This window comes from Crocuta crocuta, unplaced genomic scaffold (assembly GCF_008692635.1).
Source record: "Crocuta crocuta isolate KB4526 unplaced genomic scaffold, BGI_CrCroc_1.0 scaffold445, whole genome shotgun sequence".
Lineage (NCBI taxonomy): Eukaryota > Metazoa > Chordata > Mammalia > Carnivora > Hyaenidae > Crocuta > Crocuta crocuta.
In genome coordinates, this window is record NW_027530847.1 from 2,438,288 (window position 1) to 2,457,614 (window position 19,327).

Below are 19,327 nucleotides of genomic sequence, written 5' to 3' on the forward strand. Positions count from 1 at the left end.
GGAGGGGCCTCTCCAGTCTCTGCCTTCTTATTTTTATTATTTATCTTTGAACCATGAAACAGCAAAAATATTTCCTAGTGACTTTAAAAATCTGTGAGGTTTTAGGATGCCAGGGTGGCTCAGTTAAGCATCCAACCCTTGATTTCGGCTCAGGTCATGACCTTGAGGTTGCTGGGTTCAACTCTTACATCAGGCTCTTCCTCGCTTGTGCTCCCTCTCACTCAAAATAAATAAACTTAGGGGTGCCTGGGTGGCTCAATTGGTTAAACGCCTGACTTCAGCTCAGGTCATGATTTCACAGTTTAGGAGTTCGAGCCCCACATGGGGCTCTGTGCTGACAGCTCAGAGCCTATAGCCTGCTTCGGTTTCTATGTCTCCCCTATCTCTTGGCCCCTCCTCTGCTTGCTCTCTGACTCCCTCTCTCTCTCTCAAAAATGAATAAAGATTAAAAAAATTTTTTTTAACTTAAAAATAAATCTTTGAGGTTTCCGGGTGTTTCTCCCTTTTCCTCGTCTCACCAAAATATCAGGGGTCAATTTTCTCTGTCCCTACCCACTCTAGAGCAGAAACAAAGACTCAGAGAAGCTCACGTGAATCAGAAATTCTTGGGGTCTAGTCACACAATGAGGTTTCTGCTCCCTAAGTCTAGACAAGATGAGCACTGGAGTGAGAAGGGCAAAAAGATTGCTAAGACAGGAAGGGGAAGGAGCAGGCGCCCAGAGGCCTCAGTGAGAGAAGCATTTCCCAGGACGAACACCAGGGAGTGAAGAGAAATGGGCTCAGCTCTGAGTTGCCTTGATGTACCTTGATCCAAGCCCATCATTTGGGGGTGGCGTACCCCTCAATCCACACTTGAAACCTCTCTGGATAGAGTATGGGGACTTGGCCACTTTGTGGGGAGGATATGAGAGAAAAACCCAACCCCTAACCAAGGTTGCATTGAATAGAGCCAACTGGGAATTTCTCCATGAGCTGGGGCTCCAAGGGACACAAAACTCCTGCTAGACATATATTCAGAAAACTCTTTTTTAAAGTTTATTTATTTATTGGAAGGGGGGGGAGTGGAAGGGCAGAGAGAGGAAGAGAGGGAATCCCAAGCAGGCTCTGCACTGTCAGCACAGAGCCCGAAATGGGGCTCGAACCCACAAACCATGAGATCATGACATGAGCTGACATCTAGAGTTGGAGGTATAACTGACTGAGCCACCCAGGCTCCCCTCTTCAGAAAAGTTAAAACGTGCCAGTTTCTGTACTAAGTGTTTTGCATTCATTATCTCCATTTCAAAGGGAAAGAGAATTAGCCCCATTTCACAGACAAAGTAAGCAGAGCTCAGTTCCAGAGGACAACAGAGGTGCTCAAAGCCACACAGCAAGGCATCGTGGAGGTAAGGTTTGAACTGCAGGCTGCTTCCAGAGCCTCTGCTCCTGACCGTATGGTTTGACAAAGACAGACCAGTCCACCATTCACCAAGGCACTCCACTGCCCACCGGTACTCACCCTCGGAGCAGCTTGACTTTGATCCCCCCCAGGAGGGTGTCACATCGCTCAATAACTAGCCGAGGGTAGCCTGTGCGGTCCATGGTCAGCCGGACCTTGGCTGTGATGTTCACTTCCACCGCGATGTCCAGGAAGCCAATGAGACTAGAAGAGGTCATGGGGCCAGGGAGAGAGTTAGAATCAGCCTCAACCTCCAGGCAGCTCAGCCTCATTCGGCTCTACCCAGGGCCTTGGACCTTGGGCTGTCCTTGCTATCTCCGTCTCTTGCTGTTGTGGCATCTATTATGCCCCTTGCTCATCTCTAGGGGGTCCTAGGCTACCCTGGTCCCTCTACATCCACAAATAAATCCATCTCCCCCTTAGTCTAGGAGAGCTTCAAAGGCTGGGAACAGGGGTCCATTAATGAACTCTATACATAAATTCTGGTTTCCAAAGTGACTACCCACTGACCTAGCTTTATAGACATGATCTCGTCCTATGGGGAGAAATCAGTGCAAAAATTCACCTCCAAAGTCCTCTGCGAAGCACCTACTTTGTGGCGGGCACTATCAGGGAGGCATTTGCTTGCCTTCCCTCCCTGGAGGCCACAGCCACCTGGAAAAGGAGATGTCACTATGCCCATTGCAGTTGGAGACACTAAGGCTTGGTGACATTAGAGGCTGACCAGAGATCACACAGCTTATAAGAGAGTCAAGATTCAAAGCCAGGCTGTCACCAGTCTCCAGCCTCCCGGAACTTAACACCCATGCAGGCTACCTTCACTGCTGAGAGGGACACAAGATGACCTGAGCCCAAAGGTATAGGCCAGGTGCTGGTAACACATTAGGTGTTAGTATTCCTCACATCATGGACAATTAGGTGCAGACAGGGGAAGAGACCTGATCAAGATCTTTCAGCTAAGACTACAGTGTGCCCCAGGGCTGAGGGCACATACCTCTTCCCATTGATGGCCACGCGGGTGTACAGGCTCAGGTAGACGCCCACGCCGGGCAGGAGTCGCACGGACACTCGGGGGAGGGTCAGCTCCACGATGCGCAGCCTGCGTAGGACCCGGGCTGGTGAGATGGTCATCCCCAGGGTCTACCACCCATCAGTGGGAGTTCCCCTGTCTCGCACCCCCTCCCTTCTCCATGCCACATTCATTCTTCCTAACTCTAAAGAGACCTGAGGTGTGTGGATAGAACTTGGAAAACACAGAGAAGTGACAGGAAAAAAATGCCATGACCCAAACTCTCGTTGCCTCGAGAGCTACTGTTTACATTTCTATGTACTTCCTTTGAATTTTTTCTTGTAAAGATTCCATTCTCCCTGCTTATCCCTGCCCCTCTTGTCCTGGTTCCTTCCTACAAATTCTCAGCAATTTCAGTTTAAGACCCTCTTCCTCCAGGAAGCCTTCCCTGACCTCCCCCATTATACACATCCCTATTCCCCCATGAGCTGCTAACCAGTGTTATAATTGTATGGTTGTTTTCAGTCGTCTTTATCAAAGCCCCTACACCCCACCGGCCTGCAAACTCCGTGAGGACTGGAGATGTGTCTTCTCTTGGCTAACCATGTGTCCGGGTCCCTAGTGCCAACTCAGTGGCCCGCACACAGGAGACGCGCTCAGTACTTGTTGAATTAAATAGTGAATATGAGGAGACTGGGCATAGATGAAATTACATGTGTGTAATTTTAGATCCTTGGGCGTTTTCTACTCAAACTATGATTATGACCATTCAGTAGATGAGGAAATTGAGACTCGGAGGGATAAAAAATAAATGGCCCAAAGTCCCACACATATATAAAAAGGTGAGCTGAGACTCAAATTCAGGACTGTTTAATGACAAGACCCCAATCCATACAACCTGGGACTCTCCAGATGTCCAGTCCTGAGGCCAAGCCTTGACGTGCATGGGGCTTTGAAGACTCACTCCTCCAACTCTAGGCCCCTGGGTGTGATCACCCCATTTGTAAGTTCATCATCTGGGCTTGGTAGAGGGAGCCTGGGCCTCCTTACCCGGTGATGCCCTGCACGGTGCTGAGGATGCCGCCCTCGCCGAGCACGCCCAGGACTCCGCCTCCTCCGAGAAGTCCTCCGTCACCAAGTAGACCACCTCCTCCGAGCAGGCCGCCTTGGCCCGACAAGATGCCATCGGCTGCCAGCATGCCCCCAGTGCCCAGCAAACCACCTGGGCCCAGCGCCCCTGTGGCTACACCGGGTGGGATCTCTCCAGGCCGCAGCTCTCTCCGGTGAAGCCTGCCCACGGCTGCTGCACCTTCGGCTGACCTGTACCGCCCATGGCCCCTGTGGCCGCCATATGCATTGTCAGCGTTGCGGTAGTCACCGTTTCGGAGGTCCCTGATGCTTCCGTCAGACTCAAGGATCTCACCATATCTGTATTTGCCCCCCAGCTGGGCAGTGTTGTCATTGGTCTCGATGTGACCATACTTGTAATTACCGCCAAGCTGGTTGCCATTGGCATATTTGGGGGGGCGCTCTCGGACATGGAAATCGTTGTAGGGAACGCCACCGACACCTCGGGGGAATTCAACGCGTCTGTAGTCATCGTAACGGTGTCGNCCACTTCCACTTCCACCAAGCAGGCCCCCCAGGAGAGGTCCTCCACCATCACCACCAGCTTTACCCATGGGCACCTCCCTCAGGGCTGAGCGGAGAGCGTCGCTCTGCTGCAGGGTGCCTGAAATGGCTGCAGAGAAGCAGAGACGTCAGTCAGGACGGCCTCCCGTAGCCCCCAGGCGCCACCCCTGGACACTGCTTGGCTCTCTGGGCCCCACTTTCCCCACTGACAAAATGCCAAGGGTGAATGGGAAGACTCCTCCAGACCAATCCAGTCCTGGGATTCAGGTGAGCTCACTGGCTGCTGCCCTTGACCTGCTCTCACTTCAGCTAGACTTCAACATCGTTCACCAAACCTGGCAAGATTTTCTTCCTTATCCTCCCTTTCAAGTGCTCCACACTTTAGAGTTTATAAACCTGCTTGGATGGCGTCAGGGCAGGGAGAGTGTCTTTGTTTATCCGCTGATAAAAATGAGGTCCCAAGAATTAAAGCAGAGGTGGTGGTGGGAATAATTACAGCCCCCACATTTGAGGGCCCTGTGTGTATATACACCTGGACTGTGTTTTCAGAAAGCCGCCTCATTCATTCTCATACCAGTCCTCTGCAACGGGGGCCACAATCACATCCATGTTGCAGATGAGAAAACTGAGGCTCAGAGAACTCAGGTCGTGGACATAAGGACGTAAGGATGGTTATCCATCCGTCCAGTAATCCATCGTTTTTAAAAACGCGTTTCAGAGTCAGTATTTGAACCCTGGGAGCTCACTGTCTACTGCCTCAGGCATAGGGTCCTCAACACGGGGTCCTGCACACAGTAAGTGCACAGGGAATGGTGGCCAAAAGCAAGGGGGGAATAATTAACCCATCCACCTGATGTGAAAGAGGGTCCCTGGGCCTTCAGTTGGCTGGACTGCCCTGCTCACCCCAGGTCACCCCGAACTGCTGCAGGCCTGGACTCACCATTGCTCAGCACGTCTTTGGTAACCCTGAGGACGGCGTTTGTTTCTGCACGTATGCCACAGACAGCTGCCACAGACAGAGCAGCCACATACCAGGCTGCCCACATGCTGGCTCTGCTTCTCTGCTGAGGAGACAGCGCGTCACGTGCCTGTGGCCAGAATCACTGTCCCGGCGGCAGGCGGAGCTAGGCACCCCCTGCCAAGAACCATAGCGGGATCCCGGGGCCCAGGGACTGGGGGAATGTACTGAGGTCACATGTGGGGCAGGGTCCAGAATTCCCAATACCACCTTCTAAGTGTTTCAAGATGAAATGAATCTGGAGACATTAGCCAAACTGTCCTAGGGCCATGGGTGTCTGATTATCCCCCAAGATGAAATTTCCAAATGGAGCATCAGGGAGAGGGGTCATGAGGACTCCAACCAAAATAGCAAACCTACGGCAGGCAGACTCCAGGGAAAATCTCTCCAGCATCTGCCCATCTGTTCACCCACCAATCCACCCATCCTCCCATCCACTCTTCCTTCCTTCCTTCCTTCCTTCCTTCCTTCCTTCCTTCCTTCCTTCCTTCCATCTGTACATCTGTCCATCCATCCATCCTTCTGTCTACCCACCCACCCCTTCATAAATCCATCCATCCATCCATCCATCCATCCATCCATCCATTGATCCTTCTATCAGTTCATCCATCTATCAACACATACATCTAGCCATACTTTCATGCATCCAGCCAGCCAAAAAACACTGCTAACTCTTTGAAGGAGACACCAGGTACTTAAGATTAAGGGCTCTGGATCAGAGCTATCTGGGTTCTAATCCTCAGACAAGAGAGTTTACCTTTTTGAACCTCTGACTCCTAATCACTAACACATTGCTGCTGGTACATAGTAGACAATACACAGCAGCTACTGTTATTGTTTTGGCACTATTATTTTGGATCCCTAAGAAGTGGGTGTGGGGGCACCTGGGTGGCTCAGTCGGTTGAGTGTCTGACTTCGGGTCAGGTCATGATCTCACAATTCGTGCGTTCAAGCCCAGCATCAGGCTCTGAGCTGTCAGCACAGTCTGCTTCGGATTCTGTGTCTCCCTCTCTCTCTGCCCCTCCCCTACTCATTCTCTGTCTCTTTCAATAATAAATAAACAGTTTTTAAAAAGTAGTGAGTGTGGAGTGTTATTGATTGGGAGTGAAGAAGCTTGCATTTTGGGATGAGCTGCTCAGCCTTTAAGAAGCTTTACTTTGCCGCCTCCATGCCCTCATCCACTTCTCTCACTCCATCAACTCAGCCTACCTAGTCATCAGCTTCAGAGCATCATGGGCTCCCCTCTGGGCCAAATTTTAAAACCACTGGCTCCAGCCTCCTCCACTATGCACCGTCTTCCCTTTTCCAAAGCCCCCAGGTTTTCCCCCTCTACCATCTACTCCCAGAATATTGGAAGCACTCATTTATACTAGAATATGAAGTGTTAATATGTGCAAAAAAATTTTTTTTCCGGCTTCCTTACCTCAACCTAACCCACCACCCGGAAAGTTCTGTCCACAGAGGGATCACTACCTTCGGTTAAAAAGATGAGCACCCATGGAGGGATTTCTGGTAAGCAGCTGAGGAGTTTGAAAGAAGTAGCCAAGGCACCAGATACCCCAAATCCCTGAGAAATATAAGTGCAGCTCTGTTAACTCACATAACGGGTGTGACTCAGGCCCTTTTGCTGATCCCTGAGAGGCCCCCTGACTACATCCATGTTATAGGAAAGACGAAAGAGGCTCAGAGAGGGGTTAGGCCGGCAGGTTTCCAGTCTGAGACTCTCCTCATTGTCTCAGCCTCCCCCCTGCCCAGACACTGACTAGGGAAGGGGCTCCTCCTTACCCCTGCAAGGTCCCTGCAGCTCAGCCTTGAGAGGTCCCGTTCCCCAGGCCCTCTGCTTTTGCCTGACTCTAGTCATAGGCCGGCCTTATATAGCAGCTGGGTCTGAGCCCAGACCTAGAGAGGGAAACACCATGTAATTACGAGAGACTGGAATCCAGATTTGCTTTGCAAATTGGGCACTGAGCTCCAAAACCACAAATGTTTGTGGTTTGCGGCTAATTCTGAGAGCTACATTCATTCCCGGATGGTATCACCTGAGCTGAGGTCTATCAGCCCCTCGTCTGGACATGTTACTGGAGACCCCAGCTAGGCCCTCACATGGGGGACCCAAAAACACCTACAGGTGTTTGGTTGCCAGTTCAGTCAGGTTCTGCCCACTCCAGATGGCCTGCGGGGCCAGGAAGTGCCCGTGACCAGACTCGGCAACGGGCTAACTCAGATGCAGCCTCAGCTCAACCCCCAGCTCACTGCATGACCTTGGGCCTGCCACTGCCCTTCTCTGTGCTTCTCATCCTTCCCATCTGTTGAATGAGTATAATACCTGCTTCACAGGACTGATTTGAAGATTCAGGGAGATGTGCAGAGATCTGACTCTTCAAACTTGGGGCTGGTGTGAAGAAAACAGGTAGATGGGCTTCTTTTGACCTGCAGACTTTCTCCTAATATTTCATTATGAACTGTACACACACACAGCAAAGTTGGAAGAATTGTGCCCCGAAGAGCCACACACTTAATACCTCACACCCACCAGCTACATCCACCATTCACTTGCTGTTATACGTGCTTCATCACATATTTATCCATCCATCCATCTTTTTTAAAAATGGATTTCAAAGTAAACTGCAGGGAACGGTATATTTCCCTGTAAACACTTCAATACCTAAGTGGTTGTTTTCATTGGACACAAAGTTTACAAACAGCGAAATGCACGAGTCTCAAGTGTTTATTTGTTGAATTTTGACAATTTTATGCAACTATGTAGCCCACGTCCTTGTCTCAGGATAGAACATGTCCATCACCCCAGAATGTTCCCTCCTGCCCCTTCCCAGACAATGTCTCCAGAGGCAGCCACTGCTCCTCTGAGACCGGCTGGGTCACAGCCCGGGCCCCTTCCTTGGCAGCCAAGGTGGATCTGCTCCTCTTCATACACTGTGCTGTTCAGTCCACTTCCTGCCCCATTCTTGTCTCTGGGCCTTTGCACGTGCAGAATTTGCCACAGAATAACCTCCTCCAGACTCCACTGGTCCGAGCTTGTACAGAAATGTCAGCTGCTCTCGAAAGCTTTCTGTGCCAACCCAAGCCTGCCCCTTGCTTGGAACACCCAGCACCTTCGATAGCCCATGTGATATGGCTGCTCTGGCAAAGCAGGCGCTTGCCCCACCCCCAGCCGGCACCTTGATGCCAGGGTAGGGAATGGACGAATGCAGGCTCTCACTCTCCACTGGGCGACGAGCTCGGAGTCCTCCTGGCTTCTTACCTCCCAGCCCAGTCTGGGTCCTGCCTCCATGTTTCCCTGAGGCCACCTTCTCCCTGCCCCCTCCAGGTCCTCTCATGAACTGCTCAGAGTGAGGAGCCATTTCTACCACCCCATCAAGGCCTGCTCTCAAGCAGGGCTCAGAATAAACGTGTGTCCCTGAATTCTGCAAGGAGGTCCCTGGAGGCAGGCATGGGTCGAGTCCCTCCGAGCTCCCTGTCTGCACTGACGCCAGGGCCAGCCCCACCCTGGGACTCAGTTTCCTCATCCGAGTCCTGCCGTCATTTCTCACCAGGCCTCTGTTTCTTTGGTTTTGAGATGGTGACCAGGATGGGCCTGCCTCAAAGGCTGTCGTGAGGACTGAGTGCCCTCATCATGCAAAGCGCCAAGAACAGGGCCCAACACACAGTAGGTGCTCAGCAGGTGGTATTTTTATCCCCATCCTCTGGGTCCCTGATGGTTCCACACGGCAGCAAATCTGAGAAAGCCCTGAACGGAATGAGGAGGGGCTTTAGCCCCAGCCCTGGGCTACCCTACCATTGGTGGGGGCTGGAAAGACTCTATGACAGGGACCCCGAGAACCCCACATATCCGTGTACCCCTCACATCCTCTTTGCACCCCGCACCTTGGACAAGCACCTCTCTAGGGCCTTAGTCAGAAGAGAAAGAAGAAAGAAGAGACTACTTCTCCAGCTGGGTTTGGAGTCAGATGTCTGGGATGTGCCTAGCGCCTCGGGGGGGCTCAGAAAACAGCAGCCTCCCTTTTGGCTCCCCACCGTCTGGCAGTTAGTGTGATATCAATGCTTGTTAAACACATATATTAGCTTTTAAAACGGAGACACAGGCCGTGGCCTCCCCCTTCCCGGCAGGGAGCGGTGCGCACCGTAAATTATAGAGGGCAGTGGGCACAGAGAGGTGGCTATTGTCAGTCACCGGAGGCCCCGTGCCCTCCTCAGGCCCGAGACCGGCTGGGCCCCAGTGGCCCCGAGGCTGTTCTGTCCCCTGGAGCCCCCAGAGGATTAGTACAGCTTTGGCGCCTGGGAGATCACCTGGACTTAGCGTCCAAAAGGCTCCTTTGTCTGGGGCGGAAGCAACCAGGCCCTGGGAGGTGACTTGCCCGAAGGTGACTGAGTCATGCAGGGGACCAAGTGGGGAGCTCGTGCAGGGGGGCAGAGAGACCGGGAAACAGAACTGCTCCCGCTCCTGACCCCTCCTTCAGCCCGGTCTCTGTCATGAGCAGTCAGCTCCAGGGCGCAAGGGGGCTGCCTGTGGCTGTGGGGAGGGGGTGTGTGCAGGGTGGGGGGACGCTTCCTGCGCATCTAATTTCAGCCCCCTACTCTGAGTGCAGAGGTTCAGAGCCGGGCTGTGGAGCCAGAGGGCCTGTGTTCAAATCCTGGCCTTGTCACTGTTCAGCTGTGTGGCCGTGGGCAAGTCACCTAACTTCTCCGGGCCTCAGCTTCCTCACTTACAGAATGAGGGTAAAAACAGCTCTTAGAATGCAGGGTTGATTCAAGTAGTCAAAAACACAGTGTATCTAAAGCACTTGGATCAGTAAATATATAATAAATGTAGCAAGTATTACTTTTAGAGTCATTCCATAGCCCTGAAAAGTCCAGGCTGTGGAACTAGGGTCAGAAGCATCTGGTTCAAGCCCTGGTTCGACCACTGAGGAGCTGTCCCATTTCCCATCTCTCTGAGTCTCCATTTCCTTATACGTAAAATAGAGAGAGCCTATCCACCGATTATGGTTGCGAGGAAAACGAAGTAAGATAAGGGGTGTTAAGCATGTAACACGAGACTGATCCCACTTGGTGCCCAGTGGAGGTAAGCTTCTCTCTCTGCGACTCCGTGAGGCCACAGGACTCACCATAATGAGGCAGATCCTGTCCCTGACCTTGCCGTGCTCTTGGCCGCATGGGAAAATGCGGACAACCCAGTGTGGTGGGTACAATAGTGGGCCCTGCCTATAGCTCAATGAGGCTGGGGGCTGCAGGTACCTTGTGTGCTGAGGGATGCCAGGGGTTAGCCAGGCACACTGCGGGAGTGGGGTGGGGGGGCGGTCTGGTGCTCCGGGAAGACAGAAGAGCCATGCAAGGGCCTGGCTCCACATCCCACACGTTTACTACCTGCCAGGCACTCACTGTGCTTCACATTCCCTCATTGAATCCTCAGATGACCTATGAGTGAGTCCTCGAGTATTCCCATTTCACAGATGAGGAGCCTGAAACACAGAGACAGCTCTGCTCCTTCTCTGTGCTCCCAGAGGAACCGGCTGCGGCCAGGGCATGGGCAGTTTCAGATGCCATCCTGGGATTTCGGATGATTTACGGCTGGCAGCGGGAATCCAGACGATGAGGGCTGTCAGCAGTGATGAGATGGTCAAATGAGGTCAAGGAAGGGGTGGTAGAGGATGGGATGGGAGAGAGGAAGGAGGGGCAGAGAGATGAGGAGGGTGGGCTGGGTGCCAGTGGAGAGAAGGGAGGAGATGGAGGCAGAACAGAAACATGAGCCCCCATCCTGAGGGCTGGGTAACCCTCAGAACCTATCCTCCCCAAGTTACTGACGAAGAAATAGAGAGTCAGAGAGATTGAATGATGCGCCCAAAGTCACATGGCTAATCAGCAGGGAGGATGGGATTTGAACTCGGACAGCTAACCTGGGCCACTCAGTTAACCATTGCCCTGTTCTGGACAGGAATGGCAGGACAATGGAAGTGAGAAAAGAGTCAAAAAGAAATTCTAGCATGCCACTTAGCACTGGGCTTGGCATACACACCAATAAGTTCCCACGATTGTAGGGTGAGTGGATGAGGGAGGAGGAAGGAGGGTGGGAGGGTGGTCACAGGGTCATTCCCATGGTGGACAAACTTTCAGATGGGCTCTAACTCTCTTCTGTCTCCCCAAATCCGGAGCCAGTTCCCAAAACTTTATTGACACCTTAAACCCACCCATAAATGCCAATGTGGGGCCATTCCCCAGGACCCATCCTGAGCAATGGGGAGGAGCCCAGACCGAGGCGGGACCCCCAGTATCCCAATCCAACTCTGCCATTGCATGGTCTTGGGTGTGGCACCAGTGTGTGCATTCAGTGTGGCTGTGTTCTGTCCCCGGGTAAGTCCACCACCGATGTGCAGGCAGTAGGGATCCCTCCAGGGCAGGCAATCCCTGCTTCCTCGAATGCTGGCTCCTCTTCTTCCTGAAAGACTCCTATTCACCCTTCAGCTCAGACATCACCTCTGAGAAGTCCCTGTCCCACTCTGTCTCAGGGAGAGAATCAGACAACTTAGAGACAGGTACTGAAAAGCAGAGAGGGGGAGGGGAGTAGAGGAAGGGGGAGGGGCCACGAGGAGCTCGAGGTAGAGGTGGAGGAGGGCGGAACAAGACATAGGGGCTTCCCAGGCCAACCAGGTAAGTGTGGGACACAAAGTTATAGTGACCAGGCCCCAAGTCCCTTGCCTCCCGGGAGCTCTGGACCGGAGCTGGCGAGAGAAACAGAGGCCGATCAGCCCCTGCGTGACTGGGGAAGAAACCAGCCAGGAGGTGCTGAGACAGAGCGGTGGTTTATTGCAAGCTCACAACTCCCCACGGAGGCCAGAGCTCTCTTCGAAGCGGAGTCCTGTGGCCAGCCCCAGGCGGGGGGGTGGGGGGGGTGGGGGCAGAGCTGTGGGGCCTGGGTGGCCCTGGGTGGGTAAGGGACACTAATACTGTCACCGACGCAGGCTAGAGACTGGGCGGGAAACTGAGGCAGAGTGGGCGGGTGTACAGACTCTGGCGGCGAACAGGGAGGGCACGAGGCCGTCTCTCAGCTTCAGGAAGCCACGGTCAGCACAACGGCGTTCTGCAGGGAGAGACGGTTCTGCTAGACCAGCCGGGTCCTTGTGCCCAAGACCCCTGCCATGCCTCCACCTCTGTGCCACCTGTGTCTTCCCCCTCACCCTGCCTTTGGCCCTGAGCCCTGGAGTTAGCACTGAACCTGGAACACAGCAGGCATGCAGGCACGGAACGAAGGAGCGAACGAATGAATGAATGAATGAATGACATCCAGCGTGGGAGAGGTCACCGACTTTCAAAGTGAAGTCAAGAGACCCACGTTCAAGTGCCATTTCTCCTGCTAATTTCCTGTGTGGCCTTGGGCCAGAAATTTGACCTCCTCTATCCCTGTTCCTCATCTGAGAAATGGGTCCATAACTCCTGACTCTGCCCACCTCCCACAGCCATTCTGAGACTCAGAGATGAAAAGGATTGTGAGGCCATGTTGCTACTCAGTAAAGAAAAGTGTCATGATCCACCAGCCGTGCCTGCCGCAGCCCCAGGGTAAAGGAGAGATGGGCAGGTGTCTGCTACCCCAGGGCCAGTGAAGCTGTGGTTCTGGGAATGAATCTGAGAGTCCATCCTACAGGTCAGAAATGTGTCTGACTTCAACAGGAAAGGACTCTGTGACCCAGTGACAGTGTCAGCCATGGCGAGCAGGAAGGGGTGTAGCACATGTCATAGGTTTGCCGTTCCCAGGTGCAGAATTTGTAATGCCCTGCGCCCCTTAGGAAACAGTACAGAGACAGACCAGATGGTGAGGCAGGGCACTGCCCTCAGGGGTTTTAAGCAAGGATCTCCGGAGAGAAGCTTAAAGCCCGGCCAGGCCACACCTGCATGAGACACTCACCTCTATGATCTCCAGGGCTGCATTGGCAAAACTGACATTGAGAACCTTAGGCAGGGGAATTCCAACATCCAGGTCCACTGTGAAAAGGAAAAGGTTGAAAGTAAAGGTACGTGGGGGGCTGGGACCAGTTTCCTCAAGCTGGCCATTTCTGTCCTTGGGGACTCAGTTTCCCTTCCTGTCAGGCTCATACCCATCCTACTAAACCCAAACAAAAATGCTCCTTTTCTATATCTAGATCATCAGTGGCTCCCCTCAGTTTTCTGTCAGCCCCCTGCACACTCGGAGTCATCTATATTCTTTTTTTTAAATTCTTTGTATGTTTATTTATTTATTTTTGAGAGAGACAGAGTGGGAGCAGGGGAGGGGTAGACAGAGGGAGACACAGAATCTGAAGCAGGCTCCAGGCTCTGAGCTGTCAGTAGAGAGCCCGATGCGGGGCTTGAACCCACGAACCGTAGTATCATGACCTGAGCCGAAGTTGGACGCTTTACTGATGGAGTCACCCAGGCGGCCCTGACTCATCTGTACTCTAATCACTTGTTTATATGACTATTTCTCTCTGGATTGTGAGCTTGAGGACAGGACACTGGTCAGGTAGCTCTCAGGGTCCCGGGTCTGGTGTGGTGGAGGTGCTAATCAATGTGGCTTGAAATGGAACATTGGTGCCTCTGTTTCTGCATCTTAGAAATGGGGATCAACCCCTCTCCGGCCTCAGTGTCTCTGTCAGAGCAATGGACAATCCTGAGTTCAGGCACTCCATGTTTCCAAGAAGGGAGCAAAGTCCGTCCATACCATTGAGCTTCGGCACGTAGGCTGCCCGGACCACATCACTGAGCCATTCTTCTAAATGGGACGCCTGCAACAGAGAATGGGGACGGCTGGGAGGCGTGGCTTCTCAGGGAGCAGCCCAGCCCTCCCCAGGGATGGAATCCAGAGGTCCAGCTGCTGGGGCTCCCCAAAGCCTCAGGACCCAGTTCCTGGGCTTACTGGTGTGGCTGTCTATCAATGTCCCCAAAGGGGACTCTGATTTAGGACAGCTTAACACAGACCCCATGAGCTTGGAAAAGTTGTCTTCCTCGAGGAAGGGTCTGTGGGGCCTGAAAGGGGCAGTGCCTGAGAAAGAGAGCAGAAAAACATGGCCAGCTCCAGTAGAATGCTGAGTGGTCTGCTCTTAGATTGTTATTCATTTAGGGGCCCTTAGAATGTTCTAGAACCTGAGACCACTGAGAGACTCCAGGACCTCGGAACTCTGAGAAGCAGGACACTAAGGGTTCGTGGGGCTCTGAAATGCTAGAACTTCCTGAGTTCCAGGACATTATTACTTGTGCGAAGTTCCAGAATTTTGAACCCTCATGAGATTCTAGAGGTTTTCAACTTTGTGAACTTCCAAGGCTTTGGAAGATGATGAGATTCACTTTCCTAAGAGGATGACTATTTCACACACACAGACATGCACATGCACACCTGCTCCGGTGTTTGGCCACTCTCTGCTGGGGCAGAGCCCAGACTGAGGCCAGCTCAGTCATGCGACCCATGACTCCTCCTGCCCCTTTCCACCGCCCACTTGAAGACCCTCACACTGGCACTCCACTTAGTCTCCCAGGAACTTACATCAAAGGCGTGGGCAAAGGAGGAGGCCAGCTTGACACTGAGCCTGGCAGAGAGAAGAGAGATGTGAGGAGCCCCAGCTCCCACCACCCCGCCTGCCCACCCCGCCCCCAGCGTGTCCCACTCCTAGCTGTCCGGGATCGGGAAACAGTGTGACAGCCCCCGCTCTGCCTCTATCCAGCCTCGACTCAGAGACTCAGTTTTCCCATCTGTAAAATGGACCTGAAGGGATCTAACTTCCTTCTGAGATATCATGACTGCCCTGTCTGACGTTCTGGTCCTGGAGCCTTGGTGTCACTCCCAGCTGGCCCTGGGCCAGTGGCTGAACCCTTCTAAGCAGCGGCCCTCCCACAGACCAAGTACTGGACACAGGGTTCCCCGCATCAGGCATGCAAGCAGTGAGGACAGTAACGCCGATGGGTCCCAGCTGACCCTAATGCAGGGCCAGGGCCAGAGCCTGGATGCGTGCCTGTTTCCTGAAGCCTGAGGCACGAACTGCCACCAGGAAGGGCGTGGGCAAGGTTAGAAATGGGGCCTTGCAGGGGGAGTCGCAGCCTGAGGGGCGGGCAGGGGACACTAACATGGGGTCAGTGAGCACCGGGTGCCTACGACTCGGAACAGGCAGGTCCCAGAGGCCCCCGGGAGATCCCCTGTGTCCAGGGGAGGGACAGGTAGGTCCCCAGGGCTTCAGGCCATGGTGACAACACTGGGCTTGGAGGGTGGAGGCCCAGACCGCAGACGGGCTTCCAGGGACAGCCTACCGTGCGAGCCTGAGCTTTGCAAAGTGCTAGCAAAGAGCCAGCACTTTGTAAAGTGCTGTGCACGTGCCGGGAAGGACTGTCCTCAACATCAGCATCTTGGCTCTTATGACTATTATGGAGCCTAGTTACCACGGGGTGGAGCCAGGAGAGAGTAAGCATCCACATGAATAGCAAAGCATGTCAGTTATCTCTGTGGCCAGCCTCTGCGGCTGGTAACTCAGAAGTTCGGACTCCGTGTCCGGCACCAGGTTTCTCTCCCAAGGTCAGATTTTGAGCAGGTGCAATGGAAGAAGCCTGCTCTGGATCCTGCTTCCCTGAGCCCCCATTGTCTCATCTGTAAAATGGGCTAAAACCGACCCCTCCCTGGCAGGTTCTGGAGGCAAGGAAGATGCTGGTAACTTAGGGATGCTCAGTGAATGGGAGGTGGTTCTAGGGGGTCCCTCATTCTTGTCCCAAAGACAAGTCCCAGGACCCCATGTTACCGTTCCAGGGACAGCGAGAGGTGCAGCTTGGTAGCCGAGGGGGCCAGCTGGGCATTTAAAGTCAAAACCTGGATGGAAAAAGCAGGCGGAGGTTGCCCACGAATTCAGCAGGAGGAGCTGGTCCCCTTGGGCCAACAGGGGACCCACCCGTTCCCTCCACGATTCCTTACTGCGGCCCTACTGTGTGTTAGGGCCCATGCTGGGCTCTGAGGATGAGGAGGTAACTTGAAGGTGCTGGTATTCAAGAACTGCAGTACTGAGGGTGAGTGCTGTTGTATGAGAGGAAGCTGTGGGCCTCCAGGAGCTTGGAGAGACCCTCAGTCCAGCCTACAGCGAGGAAAAGGTGCCCCCAGTGAGGTGACACCTGAACTGAGTCTTGAAAGATGAAGCCAAGCTGGCACTACAGGCGGTGGGCACTGCCCAACAAAGTTGAGGAGCTGGGACCTGGTGGCCCCGAGTAACTGTGGCTTAGGGAGAAGGAAAGGCAGAGGATGAGGCTGGAGGGCACCAATGCCAGGTGAAGGTGCTTGGCCCTGGGAGGGGTGGGGCAGGGCAGAGAGTGAGCAGAGCAGCGCCCCGCCTCTGCCCAGAGGTGCCTTTGGGAAAACTAGCGAAGATGGAGGGCCCGGAGGAAGCCCGAGGGTCATCTGAGAGACGTCTGAGCACAGGGAAGCTGAGCAGATGGGGAGTCTTTCCTGAGATCCGAGGAAAGCCGGGCAGACAGGACTCGGGCCAGGACAGGGGTGTGATGACGGAGCAGGCACCCCGGACTGGGTCCAGATGACAATGGCGGGGAGGGGGGCTTCCTGTGCTGTGTGCCACGCGGGGCCTCCCGCTCTGCAATCAGGGGGAAGGCACCCCTCCCTCCTGGAGAGGGCAGCCCCATCACAGCCTGAGGGCCAGGCTCCTCCCCCACCCCACCCCCCCGCCACTCACCGCCTTCAGCTCGAAGAGGGCTTCTGGGGTCCCTTTAGGGCGGTAGAACAGCACATGGAAGTTAGCTGGGATAGACACTGTGGCCTTCTTGTTCTGGAGCGTGATCGACGTTGCCTCTTTCACCCGAATGGAGAGGAGGAGCTGCTGGCCTGGGGGCAACTTTCCCAGAGCCTGGAGAGAGGCAGGGGCCGGGCGGGGGCCATGAAGGCAGCTTCAATGCCCCAATAATAGACTCTGCCAGCACACACTCACTGAGCACCTAATGGCACCGGGCACCGTGCTGGGTGCTAAGGTTACAGCCTGAACCAGACAGTCCTGCTCCTGGCCCGTGAGGCTGACATTCAAGCGTGGAGACATCAGCCCATGGCCTGGGATGTAGCAGGTTCTCAGTGAGCAGTAGTTGACTGAATGAATGAATCACACGGTTGGAAGATTCCAAGTTTCATAACCATGACATCATAGAATGACAGAAGTGCTGGGAACCATGAATCACAGAAGCTTTGAGTCACTTGAACACTGGGATCTGGGGACCAACCCAAGCCCAGACTCCCAGAGTTGCAGGGTCATGAGGACTGGGAGTCACCGGATTCCATCCTTATGTGTCCATAGGTTCTGAAGCCTCGGAATCAGATTGAAAGTGGGAGCCCTAGCGCTGTGAGAACAAAGGCTGCAGGCTCCAGAGACAGGCCCAGGCTCCTTGAGCCGGACGGACACGGCCCGGCTCGCTGTGGGCACAAGCCCCGTTTCTACCACCTCTGCTGCCCCAAGTTCTTTTCCATCTCACGACTCCTGCTCTCAGGAGGTTCCTCTGAATGTCTAGCTCTATCTCCTCCTTTGCCTAAGACTCCTACGCCCTTTGGCCAAGGACTCCAAGAGGCAGAGAACACTACCACGTCTACCAAGGCTGATCTGAATCACCACCACCAAGGATTCAGTTTGCCTCTGTGTCCCCAAACTCAGCTGCCCCCTCTGTCTTCCCCAGTAGAAACCCAGACCTTCTGGGCCTCATCCCAGCCTCTATCAGAATCTGCTATTACATAAGGACCTTGTAGTAGTCATTTCAACTTCAGTATGAGTTCAGAGTATCCCACAGCTAGCAAGTGGCTGGTCCAGCCCTAGTTGAACAGTCAGGAAAGCTGAAGCCAGGCCCTGACGTCACACATACTGATTGATGAGCACTAGTGAAACCTCCCTGAGCCCTCTCCTTTCCCTTCCCTCCTCCAGGCCAGCACCTGGAGTCTTCTCCCTGGGGGCACAGAAGACCGAGACCAAGATGAAGTGGGGCAGGCAGAAAGAGGGGAAGACTCTTCCGTTCTCTGTCACGGAGAAGACAAATACCCAGTTGACTTCTGGGCAGTGAAACTCTGATCCTTTCCTCTCCAAGCAAACATCTGCTGTCAGGAAAGTTTACGTGTAAGCGATTCAAACTTGAGTGGGAATTTGGACTTGACATTCAGTTGCAGCTGTCTGGAGAGCTGTATTGGGAAAGATTCTGGAGTTCACTCAGGCTCATCAATGATGAAAGCCACTCACCTCAGGGACCAAAGCCGCCAGGTCTGTAGTTGTGAACGGCACGTTGCTGGGAACCTGGACCCAAGGCCAAATGGGATGTAGGGTGAATACGGAGACAAGACAGGAATTCTTCAGCATGCACAAAACAGTTTTGCCCACACCCCACCCCACCCCTGCCAAGCACACACACACAACCCTACACACACACTCACGTTCCTCCTGTTGGCCAGTGATGACTGCTTACTACTCGCCAGGCACACACCAATGGTTTTGTGGGCCTTTGCTCATTTCACCATCTGTTACATTAGCTGAGAGGTAGGTGCTATGATTACTCCCATTGTACAGATGGGGAGCCCGATGGTCTGGCCCAAGATCATAAGCTGGTGAGCGGCGCTGCAGGATTTGACCTGGGCAGGCTCATTCCAGAACTTTTAAACTCCTCTGCTGGGGCTCACAAACTGAAGGTCCAGGGATCTGGCCTCAGACATTTCTGCCCTTTATCCAAACCGTGTTTTCAAAAACTATGAATTTTCTTCCAGTGTTTACAAATCAAGAAATTGCATGTAAACTTGCCAGGCTCTGGCTAAAAATGTGGAAAACCTGGTCACACTGGGCCTGTACCCCATCCCCTTGGGGAAGCTGAGTGGCAGCTGCCAGAGAAACGGGGCACAGGCCCCCTAGTCCACTACAGTCCCATCAGGCCTGCTTTCCTCGGTAATGGCCCAGCACCCCAGCCCTGACGTTTGGGGTCCCTGAACTACACGTGCCTGCTTCTCAGAACATGCCCGTTCTCACAGGATAAATATACAAACACATTCTCTCCCGGTCAGAGGATTCCCAGACCCTCACCTAACCCACAGCTGCCACCATGGGGATGGACAGCACCAGGACATAGCCTCTAAGGTCCCTTTCTCCTGCCACCCACACACCCACAAGCTGCTCAGACACACACATTCTCACACTCAGTCTTTCCCTGGCCTTCCCAGACCACAACCCCCCCCCCCCCCCCCCCC

General features: G+C 53.8%; 2 protein-coding genes across 2 annotated transcripts in view; both read right to left on the minus strand.

Annotated features, from left to right (window-relative positions):
- The window catches only part of BPIFB4 (BPI fold containing family B member 4), a 29,024-nt gene extending 23,899 nt beyond the window's left edge, over positions 1–5,125 (minus strand). Inside the window, exons 1-5 of the mRNA XM_077769398.1 lie at positions 5,020–5,125; positions 4,126–4,188; positions 3,498–4,017; positions 2,433–2,537; positions 1,499–1,642 (exon numbers count right to left, since the gene is read on the minus strand). Of these exons, the coding sequence (XP_077625524.1) occupies positions 1,499–1,642; positions 2,433–2,537; positions 3,498–4,017; positions 4,126–4,188; positions 5,020–5,125 (938 nt within the window). The remainder of the gene's footprint in view (positions 1–1,498; positions 1,643–2,432; positions 2,538–3,497; positions 4,018–4,125; positions 4,189–5,019) is intronic.
- Positions 5,126–12,052: 6,927 nt separating this feature from the next.
- Positions 12,053–19,327, minus strand: part of LOC144235796 (BPI fold-containing family B member 3-like) — a 15,805-nt gene continuing 8,530 nt past the window's right edge. The window contains exons 9-15 of the mRNA XM_077769399.1: positions 18,336–18,389; positions 16,803–16,973; positions 15,867–15,934; positions 14,627–14,669; positions 13,808–13,871; positions 13,016–13,092; positions 12,053–12,193 (exon numbers count right to left, since the gene is read on the minus strand). Of these exons, the coding sequence (XP_077625525.1) occupies positions 12,164–12,193; positions 13,016–13,092; positions 13,808–13,871; positions 14,627–14,669; positions 15,867–15,934; positions 16,803–16,973; positions 18,336–18,389 (507 nt within the window). The 3' untranslated portion in view covers positions 12,053–12,163. The remainder of the gene's footprint in view (positions 12,194–13,015; positions 13,093–13,807; positions 13,872–14,626; positions 14,670–15,866; positions 15,935–16,802; positions 16,974–18,335; positions 18,390–19,327) is intronic.